We start from the raw sequence: 16626 nt of genomic DNA, 5'->3' as shown, positions 1-16626 counted from the left end.
TCAATTAAAAGTCTTACTTTAGTGAATAAGTCTGTATGTGGAGAACCCAAATAGTCAAAGAGAAAAAGTTCTCCAAGTTAATTCTGTTTTTAATTGAAATTCACTTAGAATTTACTATAAATTCCTGGTAATGCTCACTTTAGAGAATATTCCTTAATATGTATGAACATCATTTGAAAGTGATCAGGTAAATCCCTCCCCACCCACCTGATTTACACATTTAATTAATGTTCGCAAGACCTGGGAGACATGTTGACCTAAGTCCAGTTCACTTCTAATTGCTCAGCTTATTACATGGGAGACGTCAAAATGGAAGGTGAGCATGTATCAGATTTTTATTGTGAGAAAACAATATTTATGTTCTAGTATAATCTAGTTCTACTTTTATATACATTTCTTCGGTTGTCACACTGCCATAGTGGAAGCTATAAAACACATGTTAAGCAGAAGTATCTATTGACATATAGTCATGAGTACACATCTAAATATAAATTATTTGAACCGTTTTTCACATGCTTTTAGCATAGAAGGGGACAATGGGATTGTCTATAAACTGGATACATTTTTGAGTTGGTTGTGCACCCCCCCCCCCCCCCCCCCCCCATTTTTATTTAAAGAAGATAAAAGTCTAGCCCTTTTTTTTTTTTTTTTTTTTTTTAATATGTCTCAAATTTTCTAAGACTCTCTAGACATGTGCTAACAAATTTTGAGACTATACTCTTGATATGTAGGTCAATATTAGCTGAAAGTAGCATGTACTGCAAATGGTCTTCTAACTAAGTTTACAGTTACGGCATAATTGTGAGAAGAGTACAAAATATCCTCATTTCTAGGAGCTCTATATTATAGGAGCGTATAGCAGAGCTCCACTGTGATAATCCGTCATGTGTCTTTAAATTACAATTTAGTTCCATACATTGTTATTCGTAAGCCAGCTACTGGTTACACCCTTAAAATGAACATGTACTTTAACCCCTTAAGGACACATGACGTGTGTGACACGTCATGATTCCCTTTTATTCCAGAAGTTTGGTCCTTAAGGGGTTAAAAAAAAAAAAAAAATTACTGGGGGGGCTTGACAGAGGGGGAACTATAGTGTCAGAAAACGAGTTTGTTGGCCTGGCACTATAGTTTCCCTTTAAACAAGAAGCTGCACAACATGAGGTTGGGGTTCTTTTCTGTTGTCCCATCCCTGTTCACTTTCTCCTGAGGTAATAGCTCTTAATATCCCTCTTTTTTGAAAGTTTTTCCCAAGGATTTCATACTCCCTAAAGTCACTAAATAGTTTTTTTTCCCCTCTTTCTTTCACTTGTACATGGCGTGTCTGTTTGCATTATATAGAATTCTGTTTCACATAAAAGGATACTATTATAACTGAAACCAGTTGTTTTTACGCTTAATAGAACACTGAAATCTTTCTCCCCCCTTCTTTCCCCCCTTCTTCCCCCCTCTTCCCCAGTAGATGCACACCCTTTTAAAAAAAATCATTAAAAACCCACTCCTTCATAATGGCTTATCAATTAAACTGTAAATAGCTCCCAACTGATTCCTCTCTTGCAACTGTCACTAGTCTAATACTATCCTTACCTTTTGTGTCACTATACCCCACTCCTTCTAACATGTAAGCTCATTGAGCAGGGCCTTCAACCCTTCTGTTCCTGTGTGTCCAACTTGTCTGGTTACAACTACATGTTTGTTCGTCCACCCATTGTAATTTGATGGCGCTATATAAAAATAATGATGATCTTGAAGTGGGCTTAGAACATCATGCATTAATGTTTGCAGATCACACTAGGTAAGAAACATGATATAACTTCTATACAGAGTGGTGCGGATACATTGGGGGGCTGGGCAGGCAAGTGGCAGATAAGATTCAATAAAATGAGTTGCCAAGTCATGCATTTTTGAATAAGTAGCCAACAAGCCACTTAAGGTTGAGATAACATCAAATGAAAAGGTATACCACCAAGCCCTTGTGATTTTGGGGGAGACATGACTGTTGCCATTATTGTAACCTTAGCAACCAAATGTTACTTTGTGTGGGATGTTACCTGGACCAGGGGATCTTGGGATAAGTTAACTGCTAATGCCTGGACACTAAGGGAGCCTAGCGTCTGCAATGCACGGTTCACTTAAGCATATTCAGAGATTCTGGCTTAGAGGAGGATAATCAGCGGGGTAGGACAGATCCTGGTTCAGTCTCAAGATGGTTGCTTCAGAAGTGGAGTACTCCTGAAATGTTGCATTGAAAGCAGTTTGCCACTTCTGCACAAGATGGGCTGGTGAGAGGCAAAAGGAAATTATGCAACCTATTCTCAGTTATAGTTATAGTTTTGCCTATTTCTCTTTCCTCTATTGCAGTCGGAAAGGTCTGCAGTGTCTCCGGGTCTGCAGTGTTAGGTTGTTTGTACTTCCTCAGTTTCATGGGGCCAGTTTGTAATATTGCCACCCCCTGCATCTCCATGACCCTTTTATTGGGTAAATGTGTAGATATGCTCTTTAATACAAGTGGATAGCCTGCAGCATGCAATGTTTGCGATTATCTTGTCTGCTCTGTTTTCTGAGAGAGGGCCATCCCTTTTCAGTTGTTCTGACCTTTTTTTAGGGCATAAAGTGTATTAGGGCAATGTTGGTTTAATTATGACCAGCAAAAGAGGAGTCTAACAATTGAAATTCGGCTGGGGTTCACAATAGACATCTATAGTTATATCTAATAACCCCTTGTTGTCCTTTCCACTCTAAGATTGCTGCCAGCATGCCTAGTGGCATGTTGGTAGGATTCAAAAAAGGAGGGTTTTCTCTCTTTAATGAGAGCCACTGTTGATGTCATAGCATGTCATTTTCCAGGGACACAAGTCACCAGAGCAGCTTCAGCTTAATGTAGTTCTGGTGTTTACTGCCTGTCCCTGAAGGCTTTTTTTTTTTTTTTTTTTTTTTAAATGTCAGTTAAGGCACAGTGGTGGCCTATCCACAACTAGCTTGGATGTCTCCACCAACTTTCCCCCTTTCCCCCCATTTTTTTCTAAGTGTGATGTCCCATTACCAATATATAATTAGTTGAGGCTTAATGTCAATGTAACATATTTATACCTGTGTCCTGAGCAGGAGGTCCTTGGGAGAACAAAAGGTATTTTGCAACCTCTGGCACCTGTCAGTACTTGATGAGGTAACTTTATTATCAACTATACACCTCAGCGCTCAACAACATTTCACCCCACAATCAGACATTTATGAGCCCACATCCCCAGATAACTCTCCTGAACCCGATGTGCAGTTAAATCATCAGGATCGGTGGTCCCTGGCCTGAATAATCCAGATGAACAGGTTTTATTTTTTATTTTTTTTACTGGGCTACAAGGACGCATGAGTGCCACCGGCCAGGGCTGCTGCTGAATGGCTGAGAATGGTCACCTGATGCTTTCAGCCAATCACTAAACTGGCTTGGAAAGAAACTCAAGTTTTATAAGCCAGTTTTGTGTATGGAGAGTCACTCGAACGGTTTAAGCCCTTAAGATAAGAGTGCGTCTGTGAGGCCTCAAAGAAAAGGCAGTGTTTATAATACTGCATAAGCACTACTCTAGTGGCCATCTGAATGTTGCAAAATGCACCACCGACATTAAGCGTCTCCTACCTGAAGGTGCTAAACATTCCCCATAGAGATGTATTATTATCAATAATAATACTTTTACTATTGGTAGTATTTATTTAGCGCCAGCTTATTCCGCAGTGTTTTACAATACAAGGGAAATTTACCAAATGAGACAATGTAACAGGATCAATAGGTAGTTGCGGAACCTGCTCAAACGAGCTTACAGTCTAGAGGAGGTGGGGTATAAAAACACAATAGGAAGGGTATTGAGGGAGACAGCAAATATATGTGGTGGGAAACTAGCAGAACTGAGTGGAGTGTGGCCCTCTAGGAGAGAGCAAGTGGAAAGTTTGAGAGAAAGTAGTTACTCGTGGAGGCCATAAGCAATCCTGAAAAGATGGTTTTTGAGGGACTTCTTAAAGGATTGAAGGCTAGGGGAGAGTCTAACCAGGATAGGCAGGTTGTTCCAAAGGAAAGGAGCCACCCATGAGAAGTCTTGCAGGTGTGAATTTGCAGTAAGGGTGCGAGCAGCAACCTGAAGGTGGTCATCTCTAGAGCAAAGAGACAGAGAGGGAGCATACCTATGAATCAGTGAAGAAATGTAAGAGGGGCTAGAGTTGGTTAGAGCTTTACAGGTGAGGGTTGGTATTTTAAATTGACACCTGTAGGGTACAGGAAGCCAGTGTAAGGATCTACGGAGGAGTGAGGTGTGACAGGAGAGAAAGATCAGCCTGGAAGCAGCATTCATCACATATTATAGGGGGTGATATGGGTTCTAGGGAGAATTACAGTAATCGATGCAAGCGATTACCAACGCATGAACAAGCTCCTTGGCAGCATCTTGTGTAAGAAAGGGGTGTATAGGAGCAATGATTTTTAAGGTGGAATCGACTGGTTTTAGCAACAGATTGGACATGAGGCGCAAAGGTGAGACCAGGTTCAAAAATAACATCAAGACAGCGAGCTTGAAAGGATAGGGTGAGGCAGGTACCACCAACCTGCAGGGAGAGTGAAGGAGGAGGATCGTTGTTATGAGTAGGAAAAACAAGAAACTCTGTTTTAGAGAGATTGAGTTTCAGAAAGTGGGAGGACATCCAGTAAGAGATGGATAAAAGGCAATTGGTGACATGTTATAGGACAGCAAGGGAGAGTTCAGGGGAGGAGAGATATATCTGGGTGTCGTCGGCATACAGGTGGTAGTGGAATCCAAATGAATTAATGAGTTTGCCAGGAGAGGCAGTATAGAGAGAGAACAAAAGGGACCAAGAACTTACTGAGACAGGATGAGGAGTCGTCATTGGAATAAGAGACACTGAAAGAGCATTGGGAGAGATGGAACTATGAGCGGACTGAGTCACAGAGACCAAGAGATTGAAGAGTTAGAAGGAGGCTGCGATCAACAGTGTCAATGGCAACAGAGAGGTCAAGAAAGATTAGTATGGAGTAGTGGCCTTTGAATTTAGCTGCAATTAGATCATTTGTAGCTAGTCAGAGCAGTCTCTGTGGAGTGGAGGGGGTGGAATCCAGACTGAAGAGGGTCAAGGAGACCGTTGTTGGAATTGAGGAAGCAAGTCAGACTGGTAAAGAAAAGTCTTTATAAAAACTTTGAGAAAAAAGGGAGCAGGGATATGGGACGATAATTGGTAGGAGATGTTGCATCAAGAGATGGCTTTTTGAGGACAGGTACAACAGTAGCATGTTTCAGGGGAGCTGGGACAACACCAGAAGAAAGAGAACAGTTGAAGATGTGCGTTAACGACAAGGGGCGAGAGATCTGATGAGGTGGGACGGGATCAAGCGGAAACCTGGTGGGACAAGAGGAATGGATAAGCACAGCCACCTACTGTTCAGTAGCTGGAGAGAATACTTTAGAGGGTAGGGATGGTATGGTCCAAGTGGGGTTGAGATGGGGACGGGGGATTATTAATTCCTTAACTGTTTAATCTTGTCAGTAAAGTCACATGCAAAGCTATTGGCTGAAAGATTAGTTTGTGGGGTGGCCACAGCAGGACGAAAAAGCGGTATTAAAAAAATGCCAAGGATTGCATGAACTAATGAGCGGAAAAGTAGGACTGCTTGTAACGGACCGTTTCACTTACAAGAGGATAAAATCCGTTTAGGCGATAATCCCCTTTTTGAGAGACAGGCACAGCTACTGCAGAACACCAAACTCCCGAACTGGATACAAGATAACACTCCGAACTGGAACAGCTGAACAAGAAAAGCATACAATCCGCTTACACTCCTGGCAGTCAGCTTACAATCCAATTCCCCCCAAGAACGAGACAACACTTCATTTTGAGGGTTAAACAGGAACTGAGGACTGGCTCATCCAGCCTGGCTTTTATTTCCAACTCACACATACAGGCCACACCCAGGGGGAGGCATAAAAGAACCAATGACATAGATGTTACCCCCCTTAGTGTGACACATAATCCCATTATGCATACAGTTTAAAATATACTTTTACACAACTTTCCTAACTCTAAAACCATACATCACATTCACATAAAAATACATATCCACAATCAATCCATTCAGGGGAACAACATATTAAAAAATGGCATGGATCAGACCAGGGGTTCAAAAGTTAGTAAAGTATCTTTTAAAACCCCTAGCTTCCCAGCTCAGACTGTTTTTTACAGAGCCTTCTCTGTGCTGGAGAAGTAATCTAATTATCTCCAGCACAGAGACAGACTCCATTAACCACATGGTTACAGAAAGACATAAAACACTTTAAAATACAGAAAGTTACTTTTTAACCATAACACACAGACATTTCACATATCGCCAGATAGCTGGGATCTGAGCGCACAAAACTACCGAATAGCGCGCAGATCCTATTCACACAGTACAATTGCCATGGAGCTAAAGTCTTTCCCATAGTCTTTCTTTATATGAATTGGCTCCATGGTATAGCTATCTGGGGTATCACATTCCCATAAAGTCTGGTCCATAGTCCAAAGGCAGCAGGCGGGCAACCAGGCTTCTCTAGTTCACAGTGGCGAAGTTGGTTTCGCCACACTGCTTAACAAGGGTGAGGGCTGCGCTGTATGAACGCAAGACAAATTTATAATGTAGAAAGTCTTACAAGGTGCGTTCAGCTGAACAAATGCATCTCTGAGGAGATGCTGATTGGCACAGCATGGCTTTTATTTTTTGCTGTGCATGCACAAGAGCCTACCAGTACTTTGATTGGGAAAGCCTGGATTGGCTGCAATCATCAAGTTTGATCTCCGACAAGGTGGTGGTGTGGGGCCAGCAGCGATGAGAAAAAACAAAACTCACCTTTTTACTTTGCTGATAGAGGGCTGGGGCCTAAATATTGCTCTTATAACTATAGTTTCTTTTTAAGCACAAATGTGCACACGGTAACCGGGATAACCCAGCCATGCCCTGTTTTAAGTGGTTAATCAGGTTCCCATGTCCGAAGTGCCCGACCGGTCAGTCCGCCCCTGAGCGGGGATAATGTCTGTCTTCTTAACAGACACGGGACCTCTGCGGTTCCTGTAGCTGATATGCAGGTCATCACCTTTAAGTGAGGGAGTACTGAACTCACCAAATGCAAAACTAGGATTGTTCTTGGTGTCAGCAATGTTCCTGACAAAATCGCAGAAGTAAGAGAATGGGGGAAAGGAAACCTTGTTTCCCCATTTGTATGATGACCCAATTTGGATCCACTTTTCTCGTAGACCATACGGAAGCTTGTAAATGATAGGGTTAACTCCTCGAGCAGTGTCCAGGTAACTGAGGCCAGGTAGTTTAGGGTCGGTTTTGGCGAGCTGGACTTCGAGAAGAAGGTCACTGAGTCTCTGGAACTCTCTTGTCCTTACTGGATATCGTTGGGAAATTTTCCAATTGTTTGAGTAATGCATTCTCTAGGGCTTCAGGACTACCATAATTCTCTGTTCTAGATGCTCCCATGCAGCGGTGAGACCTGCAGTTGGATTGTCGATATAGACTGACCTGAGGCTCTTGACACGTTCTGTAGATTGTGGGCCAGGGGGTGAACCTGAAGCAGCATGCAAACTATGGAGTGGCACAAGAGACAAACTTAAGATGAACGTTAAAGAAACAGTACATTATAATAGAATGATATCATGTAACATGACAACAGTGACCAAAGGCAAGTTGCTCTCTGTCTCGTGATGTTTTCCATTTGAAAGGTGGCTGATTTTATTGTGTAATTTTTTTAAATGTATTTTTTTAATGTAGTCTTATTCTGTCAGGCAAGGCTACATTGTCTTCAATTTTGTCTTCCATGGTGGATAAGGAGCAGATTTTAGATGACAAGATGTTCTATTGGGCCCGATGGCTGGCCCCTTTTCTAATCTGTCATTTGGTAATCTTTTGGTGTCTCCTCTTAGACTTGTCTCCAAGAAGGAGCTGCGTGCATTCCGGCATCACTCATCTTTCCCAGCAGGGTAACATGCACTTGGAGGTGATTCAGTCCCTCCAGCTTGTAGTGTGATGCCAATGAGTCAGGCCATCTGCCACTGCTTGTTCACAGTTTGGATTAAACAGCCTTTCCATTTTATTTGGATTAATACACCTCAAACATAAAGGTGAGAACAAACATGTAGTTGAGGAGCTAGTTTTTGGCTGTTTTAGAATGGGCATACTTGCTGTCAGATGGCAGAAGTTTTCAATTCTGACCTTGACTTGTCTGTGGATGCTTCAGGGTCTGTTGGTTTTGGAGCATATTGTCCTGGTCAATGGTGTGCAGAGCAGTGGCCAGTTGCATGGCTTGAGTCTGATCTTACCAGGAACCAGTTTATTTTTTATTTTTTTTTTCCTTATGTTTTCTGTAGAGTTATGGGGTTTCATGTTTTTCACATGGACAATATGACCATAGTTCAGGTCATTAATAGTGCTACCCCAGGTTCTCCCCCAGTGTTGTTTGAACTGCATCACTTGGTGTTGCAGTGTTTGGATTATAATGGGCTGCTCGTGATCTGATCCATTGCCAATTCTCACTCTGCTCCGGATGAGGCACTGCCTCAACAAATCTGGGGTTTGGTTAATATGGGAAGGTTCTAGAGTTGAGTATGTGCAAGTTTTAATAAGACCATACCCAGGTTTATTTAAAGGATTGTTAGTTTGGTCATCTGTCATAAGGAGCTGGAGGGTAATAATCAGGATCTGGTTAGGAGGGATGGGTTCCATTTGAACCTTATTGGACATTTTCAGTATAGGGCTCCAATCACTAGTGGAGTTAGTGCTGGCTTTGGGGGAACACAGCCCAGCCCTTTGCTGTGGTGTTTCCTCATCAGCATAAGACTTATACAAAAAATGTGCACAGCAAGTGCTACAAAAAGATTTCATTTATAACGGCATAAGGTACAAACATTTTGGGTTATCCTCTTTATCAATGGATGCATGCATCCAATGTCAAGGCATGTTGCGGCGCTTTTGTCTGGGGCTTTAATATGTACAAGAACAAAGTAATCTGTTTTATTGGTTAAAAACAGATTGTACTGTACCATCAAACCATATTTTAAGACCAATTTTTATACATGAATGCAGTCTTTTCTAAGGACTCGAATATATTTATCTTGGCTGTCCTTTAATGGACTTGGTCAGTTACAGCCTGCACTTGGTCAGAGATATGATGCAGGTTGTGGAAGACTCTAGAGAATATTATTGGGGAACCTTTCTACTGGCTATTTATCCAGTAGGTGGCAGTCTGTTGTAGCTGGCATTAATTTAGAAATAAAGCTGTGGCCATTGACCCACCCAAAGGAAGGAATTGATGTGGTGTGGATTTTTGGCAAGAGAAAATATGCAGGGCAACATCAGCAGTCAAGGAATTGAGAGCAATTATAGCCAACAAGCACTGTTTCCTCCAAGGTGTGTGCTTGTGCATGCAAATACACCTTTTTGAGGAAGCACACACATAGTAAGAATTTGCGTTTTTTTTTTTTTTTTCGTGCCGGGAAAATAAGTGTACCGCAGTTAGTGTTGTCGCGAACCCGGAATTTTCGGTTCGCGAACGCGAACTTCCGCAAATGTTCGCGAACCGCCATTGACTTCAATGGGCAGGCGAATTTTAAAAACAGGGACTCTTTCTGGCCACAAAAGTGATGGAAAAGTTGTTTCAAGGGGACTAACACCTGGACTGTGGCATGCCAGAGGGGGATCCATGGCAAAACTCCCATGGAAAATTGCACAGTTGATGCAGAGTCTGCTTTTAATCCATAAAGGGCAGAAATCACCTAACATTGACACCTGTCCTCAAAGCCCAGCCCTGATACACACTGACACAGAGCAGAATAGAGACTGTTCCCCCTACATAGGGTCACTTGGCAGATATGGATTGACACCTATCCTAATGATCCCTGATACACACTGACACAGAGCAGAATAGAGACTGTGTTCCCCCTACATAGGGTCACTTGGCAGATATGGATTGACACCTGTCCTCAAAACCCCTGATACACACTGACACAGAGCAGAATAGGGACTGTTCCCCCTACATAGGGTCACTTGGCAGATATGGATTGACACCTATCCTAATGATCCCTGATACACACTGACACAGAGCAGAATAGAGACTGTTCCCTGTCCACAGAGACCATGATACACACTGACACAGAGCAGAATAGGGAATGTTACCCCTACATAGGGTCACTTGGCAGATATGGATTGACAAATCCCTGACAAACAGCTACCACATGCAAGGAAGGCATCAGGGGCGCAAATGACCCACTCCCGACGCGGGAAGGTAGTGACGACAAATAACAATACAGGACTCTTTAGAGGCCCTGTAATTGTAATCAGTCCACTTGAAATCCTTTAACTTTGATCAATTGGAGGGAAGTCTGGTGCAGAGCCACTGACCCATGCGCAGGGCCAGCCTTAGGCCTTTGGGCGCCCTGTGCAAGAAATCTTCCCGACGCGGGAAGGTAGTGACGACAAATTACAATTACAGGGCCTCTAAAGAGTCCTGTATTGTTATCAGTCCACTTGCACCAGTGGGCCTAAAAATTAGGCATGTACACATGCCTGAAAAATTTGGTATTGTTGCAGCCGCTGCTGTAGCAGCGGCCAGAAAAATTGATTTTTGTTTCACAGGCAGAAAGTGCCCTAAAACATGGCGGCTTGAACCCTAGTTGGTTGCGGATAAGTCACGCAAGTCAACCGGCATTCAGAGCTAAAATACAGCAGCGTGTGGACCATTTTTAGCCCAAGGCAGCTCATCTCATCAGGCCTTTTTTAAGCGAATGTATCGCCCAGTGTCAGTCCCTTCGGGATCCATCCCTCATTCATCTTAATAAAGGTGAGGTAATCTAGACTTTTTTGACCTAGGCGACTTCTCTTCTCAGTGACAATACCTCCTGCTGCACTGAAGGTCCTTTCTGACAGGACACTTGAAGCGGGGCAGGCCAGAAGTTCTATCGCAAATTGGGATAGCTCAGGCCACAGGTCAAGCCTGCACACCCAGTAGTCAAGGGGTTCATCGCTCCTCAGAGTGTCGATGTCTGCAGTTAAGGCGAGGTAGTCTGCTACCTGTCGGTCGAGTCGCTCTCTGAGGGTGGATCCCGAAGGGCTGTGGCGATGCATAGGACTTAAAAAGGTCCGCATGTCCTCCATCAACAACACGTCTTTAAAGCGTCCTGTCCTTGCCGGCGTGGTCGTGGGAGGAGGAGGAGGATGACTTCCACCTCTCCCCCTGTTAGATTCCCGTTGTGCTGTGACATCACCCTTATACGCTGTGTAAAGCATACTTTTTAATTTATTTTGCAAATGCTGCATCCTTTCCGACTTGTTGTAATTTGGTAACATTTCCGCCACTTTCTGCTTATACCGGGGGTCTAGTAGCGTGGACACCCAGTACAGGTCGTTCTCCTTCAGCCTTTTTATACGAGGGTCCCTCAACAGGCAGGACAGCATGAAAGACCCCATTTGCACAAGGTTGGATGCCGAGCTACTCATTTCCCGTTCCTCCTCCTCACTGATGTCATTGAAGGTATGTTCTTCCCCCCCAGCCACGTACAACACCACGGGTACCAGATAGGTGACAACGAGCACCCTGGGATGCCTGTTGTGTTTGGTCTTGCTCCTCCTCTTCTGACTCCTCTTCCTCACAATCCTCTTCCAGCGTTGCCGCAGGTCCAGCAAGCGATGCTGATAAGGCTGTTTCTGGTGGTGATGGTGACCACAACTCTTCCTCTTCCTCTTCACGCTCATCTACAGCCTGATCCAGCACTCTTCGCAGGGCACGCTCCATGAAGAAAACAAATGGTATGATGTCGCTGATGGTGCCTTCGTTGCGACTGACTAGGTTTGCCACCTCCTCAAAAGGACGCATGAGCCTACAGGCATTGCGCATGAGCGTCCAGTAACGTGGCAAAAAAATTCCCAGCTCCCCAGAGGCTGTCCTAGCACCCCGGTCATACAAATATTCATTAACAGCTTTTTCTTGTTGGAGCAGGCGGTCGAACATTAGGAGTGTTGAATTCCAACGTGTAGGGCTGTCGCAAATCAAGCGCCTCACTGGCATGTTGTTTCGCCGCTGGATATCGGCAAAGTGAGCCATGGCCATGTAGGAACGCCTGAAATGGCCACACACCTTCCTGGCCTGCTTCAGGATGTCCTGTAAGCCTGTGTACTTATGCACAAAGCGTTGTACGATCAGATTACACACATGTGCCATGCACGGCACATGTGTCAACTTGCCCAACTTCAATGCCGCTATCACATTTTTTCCGTTGTCACACACCACTTTGCCAATATCCAGTTGCTGCGGAGTCAGCCACTTTTCCACCTGTGCGTTCAGGGCGGACAGGAGTGCTTGTCCGGTGTGAGTCTCTGCTTTCAAGCAAGTCAAACCCAAGACGGCGTGACACTGCCGTATCCGGGATGTGGAATAGTACCTGGGGAGCTGGGGGGGTGCCGTTGATGTGGAGCAAGAAGCAGCGGCACAAGAGGACTCAGCCGAGGAGGTTATGGAAGAGGATGGAGTAGGAGGAGTAGAGGAGGTGGCAGCAGGACTGCCTGCAATTCGTGGTGGTGTCACCAACTCCTCTGCAATGCCACGCATTCCTTGCTTGTCAGCCGTCAGCAGGTTTACCCAATGCGCAGTGTAGGTGATATACCTGCCCTGACCATGCTTTGCAGACCAGGTATCAGTGGTCAGATGGACCCTTGCCCCAACACTGTGTGCCAGACATGCCATTACTTCCTTTTGCACAATCGAGTACAAGTTGGGGATTGCCTTTTGTGAAAAGAAATTCCGGCCGGGTACCTTCCACTGCGGTGTCCCAATAGCTACAAATTTTTTGAACGCCTCAGACTCAACCAGATTGTATGGTAAAAGCTGGCGGGCTAATAGTTCGGACAAGCCAGCTGTCAGACGCTGGGCAAGGGGGTGACTTGGTGACATTGGCTTCTTACGCTCAAACATGTCCTTGACAGACACATGACTGTGGGCAGATGAGCGGGAACTGCTCAAGGCGGGAGACGGAGTGGCGGATGGTTGAGAGGGGGCAAGAAGGACAGCAGTGGTTGACGTGGCTGAAGATGCTGGACCAGGAGGAGGATGGCGGCTTAGAGTAGGCGTGCTGCTTGTACTCATGTGTTGATCCCATAGGCGTTTGTGATGTGAGATCATGTGCCTACGCAAAGCAGTTGTACCTAGGTGGGTGTTGGACCTCCCACGACTCAGTTTCCTTTGGCACAGGTTGCAAATGGCATCGCTGTTGTCAGAGGCAGACAAACAAAAAAAATGCCACACTGCTGAGCTCTGCAATGACGGCATTCTGGTGGTGGATACAGCATGCGTTGATTGGCGTGCTGTCGGGCTGACCCCGGGTGCCGATGCATGCTGTCTGACTGTGCCACTTGCTCCTTGCGACGACCCCCCCTGCTTCCAACTCGTCTCCTCCTCCTCCTCTCTGTCTCCCCATCTGAACTTTCGCCCTGTTCTTCTTCTCTTCTAGCGGGCACCCACGTGACATCCATGGACGCATCGTCATCATCAACCGCTTCGCTTGTATCTGACAACTCAGAAAAGGAAGCAGCAGCGGGTACAACATCATCATCATCACACCGTACCTCCATGTGTTTAATGCTGCCTGCCTGAGACATATCCCTGTTATCTACATCCTCTAGCAATAATGGTTGCGCATCACTCATTTCTTCAAACGGGTGTGTGAATAACTCCTCTGACATACCAAGTAAAGCGGCTGTGGTGCTAGTTTTGGTGGTGGCGGCAGGCGGGTGAGTGCTATCTTGAGAGGTGCCTGAAGCTAAGCTGGAGGAGGATGGTGCGTCAAGGTTCCGAGCGGAGGCTGTACAAGATTGGGTGTCCTGTGTTAGCCAGTCAACTATGTCCTCAGAACTTTTCAAGTTCAGGGTACGTGGCTTCTGAAAACTGGGCATTATTCTAGGGCAAAAGGGAATCCCAGCACCACGACCACGACGGCCCCTGCGGGGTGGCCTGCCTCTGCCTGTCATTTTTTTGGGGGATTTGTGGTACTATGTGTGCAAGCTACTGTGAGACCAGATATGTGCACTGGAACAGTGCTGCAGAGCACACACTGTAGGCCTGAGACACCCGCTTGAAGACAAGTAACTGCTATTCAATCTATAACAGTGAAAAACTAATTTTGGTTGTAAAAGCACGCTATAGAGACACAAGATATGAGTGGCAACTGTCAAAGCACGCTGGCACAGGTCTGCAGAGCACATGCTGAAGTAGGCCTGACACCAAGATGCTTGCAGGCAGGTAACTGCTCTTCTATTACAGTGAAAAAAAATTATTTATTTTAAATCGAAAGCTTAACCAATTGTTAAAACAGATATGAGTGGTGGCACTGGGCAAATAGGCACAGTATCCAATGTGAACCTCACACAGAAGCTGGCAGGCAGGCACCTGCAATTACATTACACAGGAAAAAAAAAACAAAAAAACTGCATGATTGCCCTAAAAAGGGCTTTTTGGGGTGCTGTCCTTACAGCAGAGATCAGATGAGTCCTTCAGGATTGTAGTGGACACTGAATACCCTAGCCTAGCTATCAATTTCCCTATCTAATCAGCAGCAGCTAAACTTTCCCTCCTCTCACTAAGCATGCATCTTCCGAATGAATCGAAAATGGATGCTGGGAGGGAGGTTGGAGGGTGTGGAAGGGAGGGAGTGCTGCTGATTGGCTGTAATGTGTCTGCTGACTGAGAGGCACAGGGTCAAAGTTTGCCCAATGATGACGAATAGGGGACGGATCGAACTGCGCATGTGTCCGCCCACCGTGGCGAGCGCGAACACGCTAATTTCGCCGGGAACTGTTCGCCAGCGGACAGTTCGGTACATCACTAACCGCAGTCACATTAGAGGGGTAGACATGGAGGAAAGCTGTCAGATCGCTGCACGTTCCCAGGTGCTGTGGGCCATCTGGCCATGTTGCTTGCCTTCCATTTTAGTCAGAAGCTAGTGCTTCTTTCATTTCTTCAGTCTCTGCCAGAAGATGAGACTTTATATGTTGCTTGTCCATTTGCGTAACATGCTCACTGAGGGTGCAGACATTTGTAATCACCCACTAACTGTTCCACAACTCACTGAGGGAGTTGGTGTTGCTGGCTGAATTCCCAGAATACACTCTGGCTCATCACTAAGGACTGGACCAGTAAGCGTGATTATCATATATATTTGTATTTTCTTCTTTACTACCAGAAGTGCTTACTATACTTTCCCTCGCTAAGTTTCTGAACCACCGTGAATTTTATCCCAAAATATATTTTAATTAAATGCCCACCTCACACATTGGCAACACACACATCAAGCATAGCCACCGCACGTAACGTCACATTGAGGTTTTACAGTTATACTTTGTAATAACACCATACCGAATGCACATTACTTTTATAATTGTGAAGCTCTGTGACTCTCACTACTGTAAGTTTTATTGGGTGTAGCTCTGTAATACTAATACACACAGCGCATTACTGTGATTTATTAAATGTTTTCCTGTAAAGCTTTGATTCAATTACACTGAACATTACAATTAGTTTTCACGGTGATGATGTAAAGGTTTATAATACCAAGGTTTATAAAACCAAAAAAATCCCTCAACCAATATAAATGAGGAAAATGAGTTCACGACAATACAACTCACAGTATTGTATGGCATGGATAAATGTCAAGATGCTCTAAAATGGTCCAAATACTCCTTGCTCTACAGTTCTTAAACTGTGGGGCAAAGTATTATGGTGGTCACCTTAACACTCCGCTTGTTTACAAAATAAAGATCACATGTCATTTGTTAACCTAAAATTTTCAATCTAAAAAGTTTTAAGAAGATGTAATGTGTTGACTGCTATATATTATTTGTTTTCCAGAACTTGAGTTAATACACTGGGATCTTTATCGACGTTTAAATATACAGGATCATCGGACTAGTGACTATCTCACACCTCACCTTGTTGTACGGCGAGGACAGTCATTTTATATCTCTTGCTCATTTAATAGAGAAGTGAGGCCAGAAAAGGATGTGCTTGACCTTTTTCTCGAGATCGGTAAAGTTTGGTAATCCAATTATAACTCCAAAACCGTAAGAAATTTAGATGTCTGTTTTCTAAAAATACTTCAGTGTTTCAGGCCCAGCCTTCATTTATAGAAGAAGAAAAAGTTATTTACTCAATGTAATGGGACATTTAATGCCTTTTCTTAACTTGTGCAAGTAACTATATGGTTTTCACCAATGACACTACTTGTGGATGTTGTTGCACATCCATAAAGCTGAAAAAATGCCTAACTGGTTTCTCAGCATTTTTTTTTCCTTCCTTGAAGAGGGACAGATGCCTTCTAGTACCTCGTTTGTCTGATTTAATTTTACAGAAGGTGTTTGTGTAATATTGCTCTTGATGAAGTTGGGGAAAATGGAGAGCTTAAATGGTGGCTGTCAAGCCTAAAGGTTTGAACTGCAAGATGACTCCACAATTTAACCCCTTAAGGACCAAACTTCTGGAATAAAAGGGAATCATGACATGTCACACATTAAGGGGTTAAGCATGGCTACACTTTTCTGTTATGTACTTGAAT

General features: G+C 44.3%; 1 protein-coding gene across 1 annotated transcript in view; it reads left to right on the top strand.

Moving 5' to 3' along the window:
* Nucleotides 1-262: 262 nt before the first annotated feature.
* Nucleotides 263-16626, top strand: part of LOC134566161 (protein-glutamine gamma-glutamyltransferase E-like) — a 122117-nt gene continuing 105753 nt past the window's right edge. Inside the window, exons 1-2 of the mRNA XM_063425866.1 lie at nucleotides 263-316; nucleotides 15924-16100. Of these exons, the coding sequence (XP_063281936.1) occupies nucleotides 295-316; nucleotides 15924-16100 (199 nt within the window). The 5' untranslated portion in view covers nucleotides 263-294. The remainder of the gene's footprint in view (nucleotides 317-15923; nucleotides 16101-16626) is intronic.

This window comes from Pelobates fuscus, chromosome 6, assembly GCF_036172605.1.
Source record: "Pelobates fuscus isolate aPelFus1 chromosome 6, aPelFus1.pri, whole genome shotgun sequence".
Lineage (NCBI taxonomy): Eukaryota > Metazoa > Chordata > Amphibia > Anura > Pelobatidae > Pelobates > Pelobates fuscus.
The sequence above is the reverse complement of the archived record's forward strand: the minus strand, read 5'-3'. Positions and strand labels throughout refer to the sequence as shown.